Below are 23539 nucleotides of genomic sequence, written 5' to 3' on the forward strand. Positions count from 1 at the left end.
TGGAAAATCTTTCGCGACACCCTGGCTCCTTTACGTGGCCTCCCATGGAGTTGCGATCCACAGTTTGGGAACCACTGGTATAGGAGATTTCTGCATGAATTCTGGGAAGGGAAGTGCTCAGAATGTTACTACAGAATACTGTCACTGCATTCCCGGATCTGATGACACCGTCGGGATCCCTGTTGCTGGCCAAGGCCCTGAATCAAACAAGGGGGGAGCACAAAGTACTGAAAACTTTCTGAAAAATAACTTTTTCTCATAAATTCTGAATTTTCATTAATTCTGGAATTATTTCACTTATCAGTTTTCGATTGCTTTATTCATCAACTTTCGATTATTTTATTCATTAATTTGTGATTATTTTACTTCCTGGTTCTGATCAGTTTTTCCATTGAAATTGAATTTCCAGTGAACCGCGAATCATCATTTTCAATCAGACAAAATTATCATTAGTTCTGAAGTAATTTCTTGAATGAAAAGTTGTCATTACAGCCGAAAAATTTTCCAGAGGCAAGTAAAGTGGCAGTCGAAAATTGTGAAAGGTAAGTGAGGTTACCAATTACAGTCAAAAAATTAAGAAAGGAAAGTAAAGCTATCATTTACAGCCAAAAAAAAACTGTTAAAGTAGACATGTGAATTTGCTATTTACAGCCCGAACAAATTGTCAAAGGCAATTTAAGTTCCCAATTACAGCCAAAAAAAGTTATCAGAGGCCGGTAAAGTTGTCCTTTACTGCTAAAAATTTTTTCAAAGGGCAAGTAAAAATGGCAGTTACTGTCAGAAATTGTCAAAGGCGAGCGTTGATCCTAGACGCACACTTCCAATTAGAATAATTATCCATACAGAGTGTAGAACTCTGATACGTCATTCATGTTGCGAGAGGTCAAACATTAAAAAATTGTTTCCCTGTCCTCCCGAGGCCAAAAAAAAAGTACCACCTCTCTAAGTGCAATAGTAGGAGAGATGTGTCAATTCTCGGAGAAAAGTTGGGTAAAAACTGCATAAATCAGGAAAAGAATCATTGTCCGTCGGTTTATGCTGTTCTTTCCCAACTTTTGTCCGATCTTTGAATTTAAATATCATCTTTTCTGTTGGGCTCAGGAGACACAGGGCAAGAACTTTCTGTAGTTGGGTTTTAAAGACAGGGATGTCCATTAAAAATTTATGTATTTTTTATTTTGTGACACACTGTATTTTCACTCTCAAAACTGGTACAGGTAATTTTTTAAATTTTCAACACATTTTGAGCATTTATTCATTTTGCTTCCTAAATTGGAACCATTCCTCTATGACGAGGGGAGGAAGAAATAAAGGCGCATTAGGACTTACGGGACACCCTGTATATATCTGCATAACATCCAGAAAATCTCTTTCCGAACAAATAATCATTCAAAGTTATAGTCAACAACCATATTTGTATATAATAAGCCTCTCCTTAAGGTGCACACAAACATCAAAAGTATGAAAAAGGTGAGGACATTTCAAAATAATCCTCACTTCTTTCAAACTTTTGATGTTTGTGGCACTATTAGGAGGTTTTATATCCAAGTAAAAATATATCCGGGGCCAATTCTCAAGAAAACAAACGGGAATAATTACAATATTTAAACGCTTTTTTGATAGATGCATATGCAAACATTTACGCCTAGTAAAGACTCGTTGACAAAACATGCAGTGGCAGGATGTGATCCTCATCGACAAACAAAATACATTTAAAATGTATTTACTGATACACACTTTGCGGATCACACCACACAGAAATAGAATCTCCGCGATGGCGAAATCTTTGAACGTTTGCACAAGGATTTTATCATTTCCACCAAGAAACCATTCCCACCCACCCCTCCTTGAGGAATTGAATTCGAAAAATATATATTTTCTTCAAAAAAAACACACACACATTTTTCCATTAGCGTTGGAGAGTCATCCTCCCGCCCCCCGCTCCGCGAATGTTATGCGAGGACAAATATTGATACTAGTCCTACTTAATAAGCTCTTGAACAGTCTCATGCATAAATATACCTGGATAATTTATTGTAAATTATACAGCTTATGCGCTCATGAATCTCGGAACATTCATCGCTATTTCCACGAATCCGATCTCTCTGAGGAGGAAGATGGAAAACGGGTGAGTAGAGTGATTTGCTTCTTTTGTATGGATCTGTAATATCGAAATACATATATATGTGCGGTATTTTATGTATTTTGAAATTTGAAATCAGACAACCTTTGACAGAATCGTGAAATACAATAGAGACGTACGTGAATTGTTGAATCTTTTTCTAAGGTAAGGATTTTTTCCGTTTTTATTTTGGTCGTTAATAAAATGTCTTATTTCTGAACGTTAGATCAGATCGATCGATCACCAGCATTAACCCTTTAGATGGGTAAATGCTCAGGTGAATCGTAGAAACGATAAGGGGTCATTCAAGTATTATGCCAGTATTGATGTGGGGGGGAGGGGGGTTCCGATTTGCTGACTTTTGATGACAAGGGAAGAAGGGGGGGGGGGTTTGAATGACTTAGGGGTCATTCAAGTATTACGTCAGCAGATTTTTAGCCATTTTTTTACCCCTCCCGCTCCCTTTGTCAACAAGGGTGGTTGATGACGTAAACAACCTTCAAACCCCCCTCCCCTCCTTGTCATCAAAAGCCAGCAAATCCAAAACCCCCCTCGATGCTGACATAATACTTGAATGACCCCTTACGTCATCCACCACCCTTTATAAAATATTCTTAAAGGCTTCTAAACATTCTTACTTCTTCTTTCTTCATTCTTACTGAATGTGCCAAAAACGAGTAAATATATTTCCCTTGTTTGGGGGCACCTGAACTAATATCCCCCCAATTGATAAGTCCTCCTCTATAGAATCGCTTTAGTGATCTCTAAATGTTTCGCGGATCCTTTAAGTGATCTGAAAAATGTGTGCAAGTGCTCTGCAACTGTACCTCGCGTCGTTCAAATGTACTGTAAATATTCCGCGGATCAAACAAGTGATCGAGGAATGTGCCGCGGGTAACTTGAGTGATGTAAAACTGCACTGCGGGCCCCTTAACTGCTCTACTGGCGCCACATGTCACTTGGGGAGATCTCCAAATGTGCCACGTACCGCTTAAAGTGTTTCGGAACTGTGTCGCGGGTCACTCAAGTGATCTGCGAATGCACCGCGGGCCTACTTGTGTGATCTGAAAATGTTCCACGAGCCGCTTAAATGCTGTGGGATTGTGCCACCGGTCACTTAAGCGATCTGTAAATGTGTCGCTTAGTTCATTTTTACAAAATTAGCCACGTTTGAGGTGGCTGGCCATATCAGGTAACCCCGGGGGGCCACATATGACTCGAGTGCCATGGGTTGAATAGGTTTTAGATGGCATGTTACAATGAATTTCATAGTCAAAAGGTATTTTGGATAGTCAAAAGGTAGGTTATCTATGGCAGTGGTTGTCAACTTTTGGAAGCCCACGGCCCTGTTGATTTCTTTTTTGCGAGTGGAAGGCCTGGTCATGCACATGGGAAATAAATGAGTGAAAATGAAACGGTGAACCACTCACGGCCCGGTTTGACTTGATGCCAAGGTCCTATACCGGGCCGCGGCCCTTCGGTTGAGAAACACTGATCTATAATTGAAAACAGGGCTAAGGGTTAATGATCACTAGATCAAGGCAACCATTTCATGAACTGATGAAATCCAACCATGAAAGAAAGGCATGGATAGCTACTCAAAGGGTAGATTATCTATAGGGAAACGAGGCCAAGGGCGAATGATAACTGTATCAAGGAAACCATGGATAGGTAGTCAAAAGGCAGATTATCTATAGGGAACGGGGCCATGGGTGAATGTTCCTTATGGTACGATAGCCTCAATTAAAATAGCGCTAGAGTAAAAACATTCATTAAATGGACAGAAGAGGTAAGCTTTCGGTAGGAGTAAGAAACCCGCTGGATATTGGTGAATAGAGTAAAGGCGCCTTCGTGTTGGATGTGGCACCTAGGCTAACGGAGCCTTTCATAAAAGATCGTTTCAGCTTAAGAGCCGTGGGTGCAGATGCACTAAAACAAATGCCCTAACTCATATTCCCGAAAGACTGAAACGATCTCTTCAACACACTAATCACGATCGTAGTTCTTTCGACGCTAACAACTGCAGACATTTCTAAAATAAATCATACGCTATATATTACATAATACATTTAGCCTTTCATCTTTTTTTGCCTGAAATAGAAGATGCAAAGAAAGAAGCCAAGCGTCTGGCGGGACCTCAAAGAACACTCGAAGCAGTCGGGATGTTCTTCTTTACTATACTTCTAAACTCTCTCTCCGACTCTTGTCGTTACGACCGTCGTATAAGACGTTCCTGGAAATACACGCCCAAAAATATAAAATGAAATACCCTTGACAAATCGCAACAAAAAACAACAACCCAAGACTATTCCCGCTGTTGGGCTTCCCGTCATTGTTAGCACAGGCATCCCTTTTTTTAACATCCTAACGAGGTCCTTGAAGAATGTATGCTGATTGGGAGGGTGGATTTGGAGTGTAGCGTAAACAAATCACCGAATCTATTATTAAAACTGCACTGGGAGGTTAGAAAAAGAAAAAACGAACAGGATTCTAAAATGGCTACGTTTTACCCACAAAACGTAAATAAATATCACGGTTTTCTATTTTTTCCTTTAACTTTCTCTCTCTTCCCTTATAAACAACAAAAACTCAAATATCAAAGATTTTTACACACTAAGAATAAAGATGCTTTTCTCTTAAGATAATCCTGTTTCAAGTGCTGTGTCTTTTTCCTCAATAGTCTCATTAAATATTAAGGGTTTTTTGGAAGTTTTTCCCCTTGGAGTTTTTAGACTGTTGTTGTCTGTTGTAGGAAGGGTGAAACATGGCAGAATTTTCTGTGGTGATGTTAAGCCCATTATCATATCTGATACGAGCGTGTTTCCAATACTTTGGCTAATAATGAGCTTAAAGCCTTCTTGTTAGTACAGGCATAACATACGGGGCATTAACATACGAGGTGTTTCCAGAAGAATTTCCGTAAAAATAATAAAAAATACACGGTTCAAACTGAATTAAAAATATTTGTGTGAAAAAATAGAAAAATTGAAGAATGATAGTTTCGTTCTTAAGAAATTATTTGGAGACGCATAGTTGAAAAACTGGTGGCAGATGGCAGCACTACACATAACAAGCATTACAGAGAAACAAAAAAAAACTTCACGTCAGGTTTCACTACACGTACACGCACATTCCCGTATGTACCGATTCGTTGGGGGTTCCGCGGGGGAGGGGGGGGGTTGTGTGGGCGGGGTGCATGTGTGGTGTAGCAGTAGTATGTAGGGCCTCCAAAAAATGGCTCGGGGATCCATGATGTTCTTAAGTCAGCCACCTCGTTGGGCAATTTGCCTGTTGTTGCGTTGTATTTGTATTTGCATAAAGTTTATTCAGATATTTTGAACTACAGTGGAGCCTCAATACAACGATAAATCCATTTATAACGATATTTTTTTTCAAATAGTATTTGGAATCGCTTATAGTCATCCTCCTCAAACCTCTCTCGATACAACGATATCCTTTACTATGGTAAATCCCTCTACAACGATATTTTTTGAGATTTCGGAACTTCCACAACTGTATTTTTTTTTATATATCGCTCATAATCACCTTCAATACATTTATTCAAATTCCTCGCAAGTTTTTGTTCTTTTTTAGGGGGTGTCTAATAGTATCGGTGTTTTGCAATATCTATCTTTGAATGTCTTAATGAAGTTACCATGGAGCTACTTTCTATAATAAGATAGCTACTTTCTATTCTATATCTACTACTTTCTAATTAACTTTAGTTAAGTTTTTGTTTTAAGTTATGCAGCTGGCATATTCGCATGAGCTGTTAACTCAATGATGCTCATAGTTCCCCGCAGCTATATCAATTTAAGCTTTCTTCCTTAGGAAGGAAGCAAATGATGATTGCCAATAATGCGCCGAACCACAAGTGAACGGTGTTCAGGATGAGCACGCCTTGCACATCCGCATCAGTTGGAACTTGAGGGCCCACAAAACGATATATGAGACCCGAGAGTCCCTGGAACCAGATATCCAGATTGAAAGTGTTTCTCGTGTTTTTGGCTCCATGATTGTAAGACAGAACCAAAGGAATAGCAATGTTTATCACTCCAGCGGCTAAAGAGCCAAAGAAAGAGGGAACAGCCAGCTGCCAGAAGGCATTGCAGAAGATAGCCGAGACAGCGCACAAAGCAACGTTTTACGCTCTGCTACTATTCCATAGGACAGAAACGCGTCCATTGGAATGGTACCATTTGGTCTAGAGAGAAAGTGGTTATGATAACTGAGCACGGCCCATTGCCGGCAAATCCAGAACGTTTCAAGAGATCATAGGACAACGTCAAGTGTGCTTGTGGTGAGATTGGATCTTTATGGCATTACCTGTCATCTTGTCCATATACGATGACTCAGCCATTGATCGATTGCAATTTTTTTTCTCTGCGAATAAACACTCACAAATACATTTTATGGTGGTACTAACAACGCAGATTCAGAATAAATACCAACAACAGCATGAATTCGGCGACGCCTGATGATAATACTGTATGCTACCTCTCGATATAACGATAGCCTCTCTGCAACGATATTTTTTAGTCGTCCATAGCGTATCGACGTTTCACTCTGTGTATTTATGATTTTTATTTACAGTTTGTACTCCTGTATGAGTCGATCCTCCTCCTTCTTCAATATAGGAAGTAATTTTTAAACAAGGAAACTTCGCTTATACAGAGGAGAATTTACGGTATTCATTTTTTCATTTGAATACAGTCGAATTCCGTTTTAGCGAACACTTTTCTAATCCCACAGATAAGTTTACATAAGAACAATGCAAAAACCTGGAATTCCTTTACAACAAATTTCGTTATTACGAAGTGATTTCTCCGGTCCCTTGCAGTTCGTTATAACGGGTTTCGACTGTACTTCTCTACGTCATTTTGAATTTTTCTTATTCTCCATTTTTTTTCACATTTTTAATTCATACTTATTTTGCAAATATTTTAACATTTGTTAAAAGATTTGTTTGGTAATTTATGAATTTCTCAGCATTGTGAATGTGTATCTAGCTACTTTTTTTCACATAAATTTTTACACTTTTCTGTGTGTGTGTTTATGCATGCTGTGTGTGAGTGCATTCGTACAATCCAGGAGTGCACGAAAAAATTAAAGACCGTAATTTCTTGCGTATAATGAGCAAGGGCGCAACTCCGCAGATACAAATTTCGCTACTGGCCGGTATTACGCTATAAAAGTTTTCTAAAAGTCCTTTTATAAATCTTGAGAAATGCAACCAATAGATTATCGGTTTCATTTGTTCCAAATCAAATTTCGAATCAAATTTGTTCATTTTCAACATAACCCTCAGCACTGCGACGTCTAATTCTCATTTTTGAAAATCCCATTAATCTATAGTGAAATCTTTCAAGAATAGAAGAGGTTGTTTGCCATGTGTCTTTGTGTAGCGTGTCGATTTTTCTACTCGCATTGTATTGCCATCTATATGCTACGGCAAATGCAATAACTCTGGTTATGAAGCGCGGCTGCCAGTTATTATGCATGATAATCACCCGTTTGGAAGATTATATATGGTAATCAATAAAATTTCTGTTAGTATGCATAATAACCGATTCACCAATTACTATAATATGCAACTTCTTCAAAAGTAATTTTTTATAAAGATTTTAAATTACAATATTCTGAATGTTAATTTTTTTAATGCAAATGCGCAGTTCAGGAGCAACTGGCACCCGAGTCTTCCGATATTTCGTGAATTTTTCGCAAATAACTATTTGTGTGCACAAATAGTTTTAATTGCGATGACTTATTTCCTTTCGTGAATGTGTTTTTTTAGTGTAATTATCGTCACGTTTCTTCTCGCTAACAAAATAATGGTAATTAAGAAGATTTTAATTCATTATTGTACCGAAGAAAAAATTTCCCAGTAATATTTGAATAGAAATTCATCGACATAAAATAAGTGATCAATTTCTTTTTATTTTTTGGTACTAAAATGACCAATTCAATACCGTGATTGCCGTAAAGTATTGAAAAACAAAAATCAATCATTTCAATCACTTACATCACGACCAATTCTCATTCAAGTATCACGAGATAAATTTATTTCGCCGAAACGGAGAGAGGAACAGATTACACTATTTCTCAAATTTAAATTGAGTAAAATTCAAAATTTTCCGTATTTCCTTCAATGTTCGTTTCATTCACTGCTTAATTTCCGATTTTTTTTCTTTTTTAATTATTTACTTCAATTTTAGAATAACCATAGCAGGAAAGGGATAATTTTAGGACACTCTGTTGTGAATTACCTTGCATTGTTATACACGCCCCCCCCCCCCGTTTCATTCGTGCGCAATGCTTTGTTTGAAGAATTTTCCTACAAATTCTTGTAAGAATTTAGCATTTTTGGAAATTAGAAAATCTAATGAGCAGGACTCGTCTTTGTATATTTTTATTTTATTTTATTTGCATATTTTGTTATTTTTACGTGATAGAGCGAGCATATTTTCAAATTTTTAAGGCATATTTTGCATATTTAATAATTTTCGATAAAATGAAATTTTTTTTTTTTCCTCACTATTCCAATCCCGCTTCAGACTGGGTTTTTGCGGTTCCCGCCTCCGACGAGAGCTGTTAGGGCTACTATTTTTATGCACTAAAAATGGAACGTCGTTGATGATTGGTAAAAAATCCTGAAATTCAGGTTTCTCAACTTCAGGTATGCAAGAGGGCCTGGGTTTGAATCCCGGCAGAGCCAAGATGACTTTTCTTTCCGAGTTCACCTCCGCATAATATCCAGAAAATAAATGTTTCCCCGATGAGGTTAGTTAGGGAAACGAAGAATTTCTCTCTGTTCATACAATAAGTAATGGTTCAAAATAGTTCAGACAGCATCAAAATTTCTCATTATATTATTTTGCTGAAACTAATGTTATTCGAGATAGGAATGAAACATTTTTAGGACATATTTTTCGTTTTATAGGGCGTATTTAGTTTTTTAGGAGCTTAATCTTTAAATGAAGCATTACTGCAGCTTTTGAAATGTTGCGACCAAGAAATTTGGACTTTTTTTTTTTACTTTTTTCCTTCCTAACTTATGATCAAACTTTTTTCTGGTTGCCTAATACCAGTAGAAAACCAGTCTAATGTCAAGACATTTCTACATGCTTCGCAATACTGATAAAAAACTATGCCTGTTGAAAAAATGTGTTTTCAGAAATACTAAAAGTCCCTAAACTTAAGCATGAGGTAAGTCGAAAATAACTTTCAATCGTATATTACCAACAAAAAAAAATTCAGAAGGAGGACATTCAATAAATACATTCGCCTCTTTCTTCCTGAATAAATCTTATTTCCAAACTAATTTAAAATTTTGAATGTTTTAAAGGAAAGTTCAAGTGATGGGTGCATTCTTCTTAACCCTTTTAACAAAAAATTTGGTAGGTGGCCACTGGTGTTGTAGGATTTGAAAAAACGTCTACCAAATGTCATAAATTTAAAAAAAAAAAAAGCTTGGGGAAATTTTCATCTGTACATAAACTATTGATAAAACTATTTAAAATCATGAAAATCATTGAATATGTAAGCAGACAGATCTCCTAAAAATACATAATTGAGGGAAAAAATATTTAATTGAGGGAAAAATATTTTTGTTTCAAAATAGAAAGTTATCATTTCAAAATTCTTAAAAAGAGATGGGGAAAGAAAGAAAATATGTACACATTTCCTTAAGAAATTAAGTTTTCTTCAAGCAAATTTAACAAAAAATCTATTAATGGAAATATTATAGAGTTACGATTTTTGTTAGAAACAGGCATATAAATTAGAAAGTGTTAGAAAAAAAAATTCTATGCCAAATATATTAAACACTGCTGGGGACACAATTCAGGCCAATATCGTGAGAATGACCCACGTAAAAAAAAATTGCGCAATCCGCCCATGAATTGGAGGAGCGGTGAAAAATGGTTCAAAAAGACGAGAATAAGTGTTTCGTATACCATTAGAGATATTTGAATTGTAAAGAAGGGGTCCCCACCGAAATGAGGAGCATCGCAGTAACTTTATACATCATCGCAGATTTTTCTACTGGACTTCATAAAATTCATCGTAATGAAGTTAAACACATTTATTCGAAGCGATGATAACGGTTAAATCCACGGAATTCCCTCGACGAGAGGACGACTGAAAGGACCGAATGATGGAAGATTCGCTTCGAATTCCGCTTAAATGGATTATGTACTGTCTCCGGCACGTTAATTTCGGTTGAAATCAGTTCGTTTATATCAAGTAAAAGGACTTCCAAGGATATATACTAGAAGCACACATACACACATACATAAATTCCTCGAACGTTTCAAGTAAATCCCGTGTTTTCTCGGACGGTCGATCCGTAAGACGCATTAATCAAAGTGATGATACCGCCCGCTACGAGATGTTGTAGCCGAGTATATGCTAGAGATACTTGAAACACGAAACTACGCCGTGGGAATAGTCACTCAACCTCGAAGTAATGGGAGGGCCGAAACTACATACCGACCATTTAGTTAAGATCAACGTTTCGATTCCCAGGTACTGCTGCATTAATTTCGGCTTGTATGTATAGTAGGTATTGATGAGACATTTGAGAATACGTATAAGGTTATATCGGAATGAGTATAGGGTTATCGAGTTACGTCAGAAATGAGCATCCATGATAATAGAGTCTGAGATACCGTTTGTCAAAAGTTTATACACTGGAGTCAGGGCCGTCTTAAGAGCCTCATGTACCTGCTGGGCTGAGTAATTTTGATGAGGCTTCCAACTTGTTGGAAATGCATGCCTATACGCCGATTTACACGCTTAGTTTGGAAAACTTTAACTCTCATTTTCATGGGCCTCTTCGTGCCGTGCATTTGAGCACGCCCTCCCCCGCCTCCATGACGGCCGTCAACTATGGTATCGTCGGCCGATAAAGACAGTACAACCATGTAGTTATCGAATTGTTTTTATTTTCAAATAGAAATCTTTCGAGGTAGTCCAGCCCTTGCTCAGAAAAAAGGCTCGATATTGTCAATAGACGACGTAGGCTGTTTTGCTCTCTGTTAGTATGGTATGATTGACTTGACTTGAATGATTAGTGTCCTCTATAAGTATGGTATGATACCCGGGTCGTGTCAGGATGAACATATGCGTTGAGACGGCACTGACTTCAGCTGAAAAATAATGTTATATTTCAAAAGAATATTACTTATATTCGTTACGGGGCTATTTGATGTAGTACTCCGTACACATTTTTTTTGGAGCGTTCGTAGAGTTCGCCAAATGCTTTGGGAAATAATGCTTTCGCAACACTGTATTTCAGCACATTTTTCATCATCACGGACAATATCTCCTGCCTGGACAAATAACCCATTATATACAGGGTGATTCAAAACTCAACGTATAAACTTTTAGGGGAGGTAGAAAATACATAAAACAGAATCACATAAGAATGTATGACCGGAAACCCCAACCTGATCAGTCCCTAAGGAGGATAAACGGAGATGCAGAAATGACAAGCCAATAATGGGTGGAAAAACAATTCATTTAGCCGTACTTCACACGAGGACAGTACGTGCTGTACACGTTAAGTTTTACAAGTGCTTGAAGTTCTTACCATTCACTGCTATGCACAATTTTTATTTTTTTGTGATACATTCCTATATGATTCTGTTTTGTGTTTTCTACTTCCCCTAAATGTTTGTACGTTGAGTTTTGAATCACCCTGTTTATTGGCTATTCCGATTTAATCGAGTCGGTTAATCGGTCAATTGTTGCAGTTAGAAATTTTAGTTGAGTCAATCAACTCGATAGATCCGATTTAATTTTTTTAATCAAATTTATTCTTATATAACAGTACAAAAAAAAGGGAAAACTTTACCGAGGAGTCTATCAAACAAAAAGTGACCCATTCTGGTAAATGCTAGTAAAAATTAGTATGGAAAACGGAATATTTTCAACTAAAAAATTCAAATTATTGAAATTAAAATAAAAATAGTTCTACATGCCGCATCTAAAAATATAAATTTTTTGTATGTTGAAATATTTCAAAGCAAAAACAACTAGATGCAGCATGTAATTAAATTAAACTGTTACGTTATTTAAGAATAACATGAGCAACAGAAAAACAGTAAAACAAATTTTCTATACCATCAAGTGAGAATATGTATTGCTTGACACATTTTGTAAAGAATGATAAATTAGTATTGCGAGTGGTTTCTGGTGGTAATGTATTGTATAGATTGTTTTATTTGTTTATATATAAATATCTATAATTGATAATAAAATAAATATCTATAAATAAATATAAAAATAATAAATATAAAAATATAAATATAATAATAAATAAATATATTATAAATAATTATAATATAAATATAATAATAAATAAATATAATAATAAATAAATATAATAATAAATAAATATATTATAAATAATTATAATATAAATATCTATAAATATCTATAATCTGGGATAAGACAAGTAAATTGTTTCTTCAACAGTGTTTTATGAGATAACGGAAGTGAATACATATTATTTAGTCTATTTGAAGATCGAGAAGTATTTAAAGGCAAGGAGAATTGACCTTTGAATAGGAGGAGAATAGATTTATAGAGAAATATAATTGACGTAATGTAAGTATTCCAAGATATTGATATGAAGTTGTATTGAATATAGTAAAATTATTAGTGATGATTCCAATTATTCTCTTATGGAGGCTGATTACAGGGTAAACGGTTGAAAGGTAATGAGCACTTTTGTTAAAAGTTTGTAATTTAACCTGATTTATTTGGCGATACCGATTGAGAGTCTTTAATTATGTTCCTATACATGACATTTCACAGACACGTGACCATATTTAAAACCCTACGATGGACGCAGCAGAAATCACTAACCCCCCCCCCCCCTACTATAAACCGTTTATTAATTTCAATAGACTTTCTCCTGATTTTCAGCAAGTGCTAAATAGAATGGATGAGAAAATGTGGCTCCATTGAGACACAAAACTCAGATTTACAATGTCTGGGCTTGTCAGTGATAAAAAAACGGGTTGTTCTTGTCCGGATATAACGGTCCTGCCCATCAAAGAATTAAAAATATTTGAATCGAGATATTTTTAAATATATGGATGACGTTTGAAAGGAAAAAAAAAGGATCGTCTCTCTATGGTATAATGGTCAGTGTGCTTGTCCTGGATTTATTCAAGAGGTCCTGGATTCGATTCCCAGTGGGGAGAACGGCACATTTTTTTTTTCCAAGTTCACCTCGCCATAATATCCACAAAGTGTATTGATACGATACTAGCCGAGCAAAAAATCATCATCCTCCCTCAAATATATTGTCTTCACTGCGAACAGCAATTCTCGTGTTCGGAAAAAAACACCAGCTTCCTCCCATCAGTGACATTTTGATGCAATTTCTTGGGGAACAAACGATAAACGTATGAAGATCTAAAGTAGTTTCGAAATCAGTGATTGACTGAACTAAGATTTTCTAAAAAAAACCAAACAAAAAAGATCCAAGTGAAGCAACTCCAGGATTTCACAAACACATTCGTCATATGAAATTGATTCAAGCCGACGCAGCCTTGATTTCTTCATCAATTTCCCATATTTGTTTGCATTCAGTAAACAGGTGCATGGAAACATTCGTAAAAAAGCATCAATTTATATTATATAGTCATAAATACTACGTGTGTTATAAACGGTCAGCATTTGAAAATTTTCGATTAAAATTTAATTAATCAGTCGATTAATCGATTACTTTTTTTTTTGATTCACCAGTTAGATATTATAATCGATTCCCCCTTAATCAGGTATTCTGATCTGATTATTGGGGATGGTGGAGGGGAGTAGATGACAAAAGGCAGTGAGAGGTATCGTCGTAGGAGGTAAGGGCGTGTGGCTGATCTAGGGGGTTTCTCTGTACATACGCTCCCCCCCCCCCCCAGCATCAAAAGTGGAGCCGACTGATCTAATGTATATGCGTATATATGAATTGACATCATCACCATCGTGTGCCCCCCAGACTTTAGAGTCTATCTTCTCCTATGTTTCTATGGTATGGACATCATCAGATTTTGCAAACATTACCTACATTGATTTTTCGATTCAAAAATAACCAGCTCATATGCATTGTGGGGGTCAGAGTGAAAGTCATGGTCGGTTTGTTGCATTTCAAGTCCACGATACTGAATCGAAAATGTCTACTTCAACAAATATACGCACGGTATATCAGAACTATGGATTGTTATCCTGTAATGTCTCATTGAATGTCCACGAGTGTCTGAAATCACATGCATGACATGTAAATTGAGCATTGGAAAAATATATAGAAAATACAGAGAAAGCAAATTGTACTCACAGCACCACATGGTAAGCGACGGCCTTGAACCTTCGAGGCCTTTCCAGGAAATTGTAAACCAGCGCCTGGGACTTGCGGTAGCGCGGATCCCTGTGCCGCCCGGACTTCAACGGTTTCCCGAGGAGACTGGTCCGGGAGAGCTGGGCCGAAGGGGCAAAGCTCTGCCTCCTCTCGATCCCGGACTCGAGCCGGCTCAGCTCTAGAGGTATAGTCGCCGTCGTGTCTTGGAAACTGCCGGAATCCGGGACAGAAAACGGATTCAGCAACTGCGGTTGTTGTTGTTCTTCTTCTTCGGACACCGGTGAAGTAGCGATAGCACCGTTGATGACCTGCTGTTGTCGTTGCTTCTTGCTGTTGTTGACGTTGTTGTTGTTGTTTTTCGGAGGGCTGCTTCCGCTCCCCTTGACGAACTTCGATGCTGCTGCTGTGAGAGAGCCACCGGTGGTGTTGTCTTTCCGACCTGCTCCATCGGACTCGTCAAACCAGACGCTCCTGTATCCTTTGGCCGCACTGAACTCGCTGATAAGCGCCACGGCTAATGGGCTTCTGCATGCACCTTATGATTTTATGGTGTATTTCCGATACAAAACTATACGGGGAGGGGGGATAAAGAGGACAAATTAAAAGAAGAGTATAAGACGGTAAGTATCAAAAAACTCTGCGTTGACGCACCATATTGTTAGAGTTGTTGGGTTCGTGGATAGCACAAGAATCCTGGGGAAAATTCGCACCCCATATCCATAATTTTAAGAACATCACTTTTCCACTTCATCCATTGCATTCGCGATATAAAAGTTTATTTCTCACACCTAGACTTTAGCCAAATGGCAACATCATCATCAGAGGAAGTTTTCGAGAGCCACCTTAGAATAAACTATCCATCTGACTAATATCTAACATGCAAAATTAATTTCCTTTGCAGTAAATTTTAGAGCACTACTGTGACAGAGTCCTACGATATTCAAAACTTCTCTTGAACAGGGACGGAGAACATCAAAAGACTATCAAACATTCAACGAGCACCAAAAATCTAAATTCGAATATTCAACGGCCGTTAAACATGTAACATGAAATTTGGCTGGAGAAATTCTTAGAGAACTATTAAACATTCATGGTGGATATAATCCTCTTCTGCTCAGACTCACCGGTAATCCATCGATCAAATGACCTCGGGTCAAGACATAATCATCCTCCGACGCCCCAATATCTCACCGAATATGCAAATCGGAAACACAAAACTTGACCAATCATCATCCCGTATCAAAAACAAAGTTGGCGAAACGCACTCGCGAGGGCAAATTCACACCAAGTCGTCAAAAAATAATCAAACTCATTCACTAAATGCTAAAAACAAAATCATAATAACCAAATAGATGCTAAATAACTCAAAAATAACTGTCCGTTTCAAGTCTAAATCCTATAGCACGCGCTTTTACAAAAAAGTCTACTTTGATACTGACCGGAGAGAGTAGAGAGAGAGACGCGCGAGAGAAGCTACTGGTGGCACCGACGGTGTCGCCTTCTGACGTCCGCAAGTTGAAACTTTGCGAGGGTGTTTGATATAGTGGGTGGGAACACACGCCGAACATTTTCTTGTTTTATATATTTTCGCGTGCGACAGCGAGTTTCCCTCACGCAACAGAGAGAAATTGCTGCTCTTATTCGCCAAGAGAAATATATATATTATAATATATATATATATATAAAAGTTATCTTTTGAGGAAAAGCTTAAAAAATAAAAAAAAAAACCGCTCCAGGCGTTTTCCAAGAAACGTTTGACGTGAAAATTGTTTTCTTTGGAAAGAGTGAGATCCTATTATAACGTTGAGATCACAGGTGCTCCTCGCTATTTAGCCTACTGGAATAATTACGCAATATCTCGGAATATAAATAATAACTGGATTATATATATATTTTTTTTTTATTTATTCTTCACGTGTTACCCGGGGCGTGAGAGAAAAATGTATGTTTATGCTTGTTATTTCACTGTTAAAGTGTGTAAAGAACGCTTCGTGGGCGTGGACGTTTTTTCGTGTGAAGTGAGTCTCCTTTGAATTTTAAAACGAAAGACTGATTCAATTTACTGTCCATAAAAGATGGTCGATACCTCTTCTGTTTGATTGAGAATTTTCTCACATTTTATCATGTTTCTTTTTTACATCTTCAGTATAGAGACGGAAATCTGTACGAAAGTAATTGTTGGAACAGAGACACAAAACATTTCGATAACACGCTAGCTCATAATTTCCCAACCTTATTTACTCCACATCGCCCACTTTTTCAGAAATTTGTTTCTCCCATCGCCCCCAACGCAATCTATTCTATGTTATACCCGCAGCTTCTACCGCCCACTGGAACATTACATCGCTTACAGGGGGGGGGGGTGTTAACGCCCAAGTTGGGAATCACTGCTCTCGCTTGTGACCCAACAAAAATAATGTTTGTCGGTACAAATAATAACAAAAGGAAAGGAATATATATATATATATATACAACCACACACACATACATGCATATGTTACTGTCAAAGCCCGAAGTTGGCCACTTCGCGTAGTGGCTAGCCCAGTTGGCCCGGCCAGTGTACGAAATTCGGGTTTTCATCGGTCCCTGTATGTCGATCCCTATATATGTATCACTAAGATATCGATATTCATATTCAATAATCGTTAGGGTTGTCATTGTGTTGTTAGGAACCATCGAATCGACTCCAACTCCTGGTAACTCTATAGATCAGTGGTTCTCAACCGGGGCTCGGCGGCACAGTTCATGACCCGGGACACAGTTCCAGGAACACTTAAGCGATCCGTGACACATTTAGAGATACCTTGAGTGACATGTGACGTAGTTCTATAGAACTTAAGTGGCCCCCCAGTGCGGTTCTACATCACTCAAGTTACCCTCGTCTCACCCTCAGATTATTTAAGTGACCCGTGGCATATAATTACGGATCACTTGAATGATGCGCATCACTGGAACTGTGCTTCGCACGTAGCACAGTTCCAGAGCACTTAATCGGCCCGGACATATTTCCAGCTCCCCAGCGCGACCCAACCCGCAAGGGTAAAAGGCTTATATCCCTGGAGGGACAGAGCCTGGGTCGTGACTGGTTTGTCGGACACATTTCCAGATCACTTGGATCCGCGAAACATTTAGAGATCACTAAAGTGGCTCTGTAAGGCACTTACCAATGGCGGGGGTTGGGAGGGGGGATGTTGCTTCAAGTACCCACAATTTATCGAAAGGTTTTCCTCGTTTTTGATGCACTGAGTTAAATATTTACCATTAAATAATTTTCATATTTTCATAAAGGATGGTTGATCACGTAAGCATTATCCAAACCCCCCCTCCCCCCTTGTCATCAAAAGTCAGCAAATCGGAACCACCCCCCCCCCCCCCCCTTCCCATCGATGATGACGTAATACTTGAACGGTCTCTTATGGTTAGCTGTGGCTAATTATAAATGGTCATAATTATCACAAAAAATACGCCAACGTTGCGATGACCCCGAATCATAGGGATCGATAAATAGGGGGTCGGGTAAAGGCGGAAAATCGTCCGGGTATAACGATTTTGCCGCATTTAACGCTGTCGTTTCCCAAATTTCCTCCGTTTTTCGAATATGTGAATATTACACTTAGAAACATGGATTTTGTTTTTTACACATCAGGAGCGACATGACAACAACGTAATAATTGGAAGACTTTCAACGATTTCAAATTATTTCTTATATCACTTCTGAATTCTCATCAATTCTGGAATTTTTTCCCCCGTTAATTCTGAATTTTTCATATCAATTGCGGAATTATTAATTTCATTAAGGCAGGTATCATACACTACCAAAGTTTTATAAAATAATTCTTGTATAAAACTTGAAAAATTCAACCAATAAACGCATGGGTTATATTCGAGTGAATGTAACCAATTAGGATTATTGGTGGTTTATTTTCAAGTTTTGTAAAAGATGTTTTATCAAACTTTTATAGAGTAATCCCGGTATTATTTTGAATTTATATCGATTCTGGAATTATTGCATTCATTAGTTCTGAGTTTTCATCAATTATGTGGAGATTATTTCTCAATTTTTCATCAGTTTCGGAATTATTTCTATCATTACGGTGATTCTGGATTTGTAATTACTTATAATTAGTTTTGATTCATGAATTCTAAAATGTTCAGTAGTTTCAGGATTTGTTCCTCTCATTATTTAAAAAAAATTTCTTCATTCTGAAATAATCTGTTTTTTGTGTAAATTTACATTTGATTGTATGTTCACGATTTCTTGCATGGGTATTTCTTAGCATTCCTGTATATTCTGAAATAATAGATGTTGATTCCCCTCCCCTCCAACATATATTAAACCCGGGGCAAAAGTGGCCCCAAGACCCAACTGTCCTCGCTATTATTTTCGCACCGGACCTCGCGTTTGGGTTCAGGGCGGGCCTGAAACCACGGATAGTGAAGAATGGCCCTTGTGACCATAATGAGAAATCTTGGATGCACAAAAAATCTGGTTCATTCAAAAATTATATCTGTCCGTTCAAAAACAAATCAAACAAAAAATATTTCATAATTTCAAAATACGACTAAAACGTGTCAAGAAAGGGTACAAAAACTGTACCAAGCAACCTTTTCACTGACGACACGGTCCCTCGTGGTCCCAGGAGAGACTGAAGGAAGTCCATGAGATTGGATTGGACGAAAAAAACGATTTACTCATACTTTTTATATCATCATAGCCTATACATTATTCTGAAAAGAGGTACTGGTTGCTGTATTTTTAAAATATATGGCGTCCATATTTCTTATGGACATCTTTTTCTCAGCCACCTCGTTGAGCCTTGTGCCTGTTGTGGCCTTGTATTTGTATTTATTTTATTTTTACCAGAGGTCTGAGACACACAAAAATGTTAAGAACCCCTGTCCTTATGGATAGGACGACTAAAGTTTGAGCATTGTATTCTGCAATGTTCAGGGTTGTATATGTTACGGCGAATGCGTTAAATTCTGTTATTATTCATAATAACCTCCTCCTAATCAGATGATGGCCCACCCGCCACTGCGGTGACTGTGGGGATACATCTGTTGCGGAAATCTGTTGCAATCTGTTGTTACGCGTAATAACCGACAAAAATCTGGATATTGTGCTTAATAACCGATTTATCACATTTACCGTAAAGTAAACTGGTAGATTTCACAGTAAACGCAAGCTTAATACCGACATAATTGTGTATCTTAACCTCTCAGCGTTAAATTGCCTTAGTGGTGATGAACCAATGCTGCGGACGGCAGTAATTTAAATTTCGCATTAAATATATACATATATGTACGACAAGAGCGGTGGAATTTGTCAGAGAGAGAAAAAGAAAATAAGAAATTGGAAATTTAATTTCAAAATCGAATGGCATTTTCTTTCAAATTAATTAAATATTTAAATAATAATAGACAACCCTTCTTCTCACTATGTATCTTGAATTCAACTCCACAAATTGAAATTTCACTGAGAGTTTTCGCTCCTATTGCAATCAAATTTTCCGGATTTTTTCCCGTTTCTTACGAGTCAAAGTTTCTTTTTGGTCTTTTTCCGGGAATGAAAAAGGTCAATGGCTTTTACAAATAACATTTTATTTTCTTGTTTGTTTGTATTTTCCCGCTTGTAATTCTTCGAGGATTTGCACCTTTTGAATTGTCTGTTTCATTTTATGTTTTCCGTTCGTTTCGTCAAGAGATTTTTCTCAAGCGGAATATCAAACTCCTTTTTTTCCTCTTCTTGTATTTTTATTTATTATCTCTTTTTCCTTTTTTGGTAAAAGTGGAAAACGATATCGATTTCCACACAAAAAAGATTCCATTTGGACTATTGAATGTGATAAAATGCGTTTTCCGAATATCAATACAGTAAAACCTCTACTTTGCGGACACCGAAGGGACAAAAAAAAAATTCGTCCGTAAAAGAGGGGGGGTGACCGTTAATCAGGAGTTTGGAATGCATACTTTTATTATACAAGAGGAAATTATTATTTGGCCGTAAAAGAGGAGTGACCGCATCTGAGGGGTTTTACCGTACTATTTCGGCTTTAAAAGTTTTTATACGCACCAACTTTTGAACTAATGGTCATAGAAATTTTGCTTGCAATTAGAAAAATACTTATAAAAATAAATTATATTATAAAATATTTTATATTATAAAAGTTAGTTTAGAATTGAGATAAATTATTTATTTTAAAAGGGACATTATTCCATATACAAATTTTATTTTTTTTACTGCGGGATTCAACTGTATTTGGAAATTTTTTTCTCCTGTGTGTAAATGGACAGCAAAAAAATTCTTGTTACTCAATTTGATATTCATCATGATATATCATGTTTTATATCATGATATATCATTAAAAAATATATATCATTTAAAATTCTATAGGAGAAAAACAATTTTTCTGTATGTTTACAGTATCTTAAAACACCTATGTACATTCACATACGACGATTGCACGAGTGTATAGACTGCTTTTTTTTGTATACCCCGAACTGAATACAGTCAAACCTCGTTAGTGCGTCACCCGGTTAACACGTTACTCCGCTTACCGGATCACTTTTTGAAAGTCCCAATTATCTTCAGACAGGAATTGGCACAGCTATGACTTACTCCGTTTAACGAGTCACTCCGCTTATCAAGTCATATTTTTGCTCTCCCAAGAGTGACTCATTAACGAGGTTTGACTGTATATAGTCGGACTCACTTATAATGGAGTCGGGAAAAACAGCGAATATGTGCATTATACGCGAACTCCGTTATATCCGTACCGGCTTGGAAAATAGTACGATTATGCGAAATTAAACATAATTTACAAGCACATGCCCATTTTTTGATAATGTACATACTTTAAAAAAATAGATTGTTATAAAAATTAATTCTGTATTCTCTGAAAAAACTGAAATTTTACATAATTGAATACGTGAACAAAAATGTGTTAATCGTTACTAGTTTATTTTTCCTTGATATGATTCTGGACGCTGAATTTTTTGTGTTAAAAACATATTTGCTTCAAAAGCATGCCGAATGTGAAGTGTTGTCTATCAGTGTGGTCCTGGTCAGTGGAACATACGTACGGTATATCCTTCTCACTTTTTCCAACAATGTAAGAGCTGTATCTGTAGCAGTGTGAGCTCCTTTCTGAATCTCTTCTTACAGATCTTCTTCACCATCGGATTCTTCTTCTCCCTGAATTGGAACGTGTCTTCGATTCCTCTGCGCTCCGCAAAAACGTGGATAAAGAACTTCGACTAATTCTGAATTTCTTTAATACCTCAATTTCTGTCCGTTTTTGGCTTTATACCAACTGTATAGCTTCAATTTTGAAAGAAAAAGGGAAAACTTTGCACTTGGACATTCCCAAATTTACTCACGCGTGACAACATGACCACTGCCAACGTCCAAATCTAGCTGAGGAAAATGTAGCAAAGGTGTTTAGGAGCTTAAGATCCTAAAAATTAATAACCTTTCGTTTCTTTCTAATACGATTTTCAAAATAGGGCTTCATGGAAATCAGTGAACGCCTAGAACACCCCCCCCCCACCCCTCCAAAAAAAACACGATATTTTAGAGGGTTTTTTTTTTTCCATTTTAAAAGCGCCATCTTCTTTGACTACTTGATGCGGTAATGTCATTGGATTCATTTCGTAAGCTCTGTTAATGTGAGTTTGACATTTTTTTCTGATTCAATCTCAAATAATTATCATAAATATTCAAAAATGCATGAAATTTGTGATTTTAGTGTTTCCTAAAGATATTTGTCCATTCAAAATCATTATGGAAACATTATTTATGATAGCACAAAAATCAATAGAGAGATGATGAAGGGAGTTTGATGGGTTAATACTACCCACCGGAACACCGAATCACCAATTATGGTTTACGGTACTTATTATGTATACAAATACGTCGTACATAATACGTCGATAATTTTTACAAAAAGGTCATATATGTTAAAAGATATACTCTTACGACATTCTCCAGAAAATCTCGAGCAGTCGAATTCTTGAGATGGTATATCCGGAATTATCAAATACTTTGGATGTGTCCTAATAGATGATGTAGCTCTTTGTTACTCTGAAAGCTCTTCAGTTAGCTTGAGGAATAACATGCAGAATGATCTTAACTCAATATACATCTGGCTTAAAAATAATAAATTAACATAAAACTAAATTTATGTCATTTGGCTCTGGTATTTTCAATGATTTCAGTGCCCTAAAATAATACCATAGTATGACAGATGGTTGTATCTCGGGTGGTTGTTGTCAATAGAGTAGACACCTTTAAAATATTTGGGGGTTTTTCTAGAATCCAAACTATCCTATAGAAAACACATATTAATTATTGTGTATTGTATATGAGTGTGGAATTAAATCGTAACATCAGGAAATCTTATCAGGAATAAATGTTCCCAATCCATTTTGAAACTTCTTTATATTGCGTTAGTAGAATCTAGATTGAATTATGGCATTACGTGTTCGGTCGGGGAGGGGCGGGACATACTTCGGCGATCTTTCTACACTTTTCGTCACACAGAAGTCCTTCATCCGTATGATTCTGAGTAGAAATAGAATCACGCATAGATTTCCACTTTTCAATCAATTAAAGGTACTCCCTCTACAATATTTGTATGTTTTTAAAAGTTTAAAAATGTTTGATAAAAGAAGTGGTCCCCCTCAATCTGAAATTACATAAATCAGGTATACAATTTACACTGGGTACCAAATCCAAATAAAACTCTTTTCAGAATTTTTTTTCCTTTATTTAGCTTCCAAAATATACAGGATGTCCCATCAAGACCGTCTAAACTCTGCACAGCCAGATTCCTCGCTTGGAATACATAAAAAATGCCCAGAGAACTGTACCTGTACGACCCATAGTTTTGGAGAAAAATGCGAAAGAAAAGTCTGAACGTCACATCTGGTGCAAAGGAAAGAAAAAACTTCATTACAAACATGAATATCGGTATTTGCATATGTGTAGGAAGTTCAAAATATCCGTCGCGCATATCGAAGCACGCATGCGCGCGCCGTGGAATGACGTAGAATTT

The 23539-nt window shown here is 37.0% G+C and overlaps 1 protein-coding gene across 1 annotated transcript in view; it reads right to left on the reverse strand.

The window, feature by feature from the left end:
* The window catches only part of LOC149084724 (uncharacterized), a 68640-nt gene extending 45570 nt beyond the window's left edge, over positions 1–23070 (reverse strand). The window contains exons 1-3 of the mRNA XM_089235364.1: positions 22993–23070; positions 22717–22810; positions 14463–15018 (exon numbers count right to left, since the gene is read on the reverse strand). Coding sequence (XP_089091490.1) covers positions 14463–15018; positions 22717–22810; positions 22993–23070 — 728 coding nt within the window. The remainder of the gene's footprint in view (positions 1–14462; positions 15019–22716; positions 22811–22992) is intronic.
* Positions 23071–23539: the final 469 nt, after the last annotated feature.

The sequence above is a fragment of the Pholcus phalangioides genome, unplaced genomic scaffold (genome assembly GCF_987345545.1).
Source record: "Pholcus phalangioides strain wild (caught in Gottingen) unplaced genomic scaffold, Ppha-v1.0 ptg000008l_1, whole genome shotgun sequence".
NCBI classification, from domain to species: Eukaryota; Metazoa; Arthropoda; class Arachnida; order Araneae; family Pholcidae; genus Pholcus; species Pholcus phalangioides.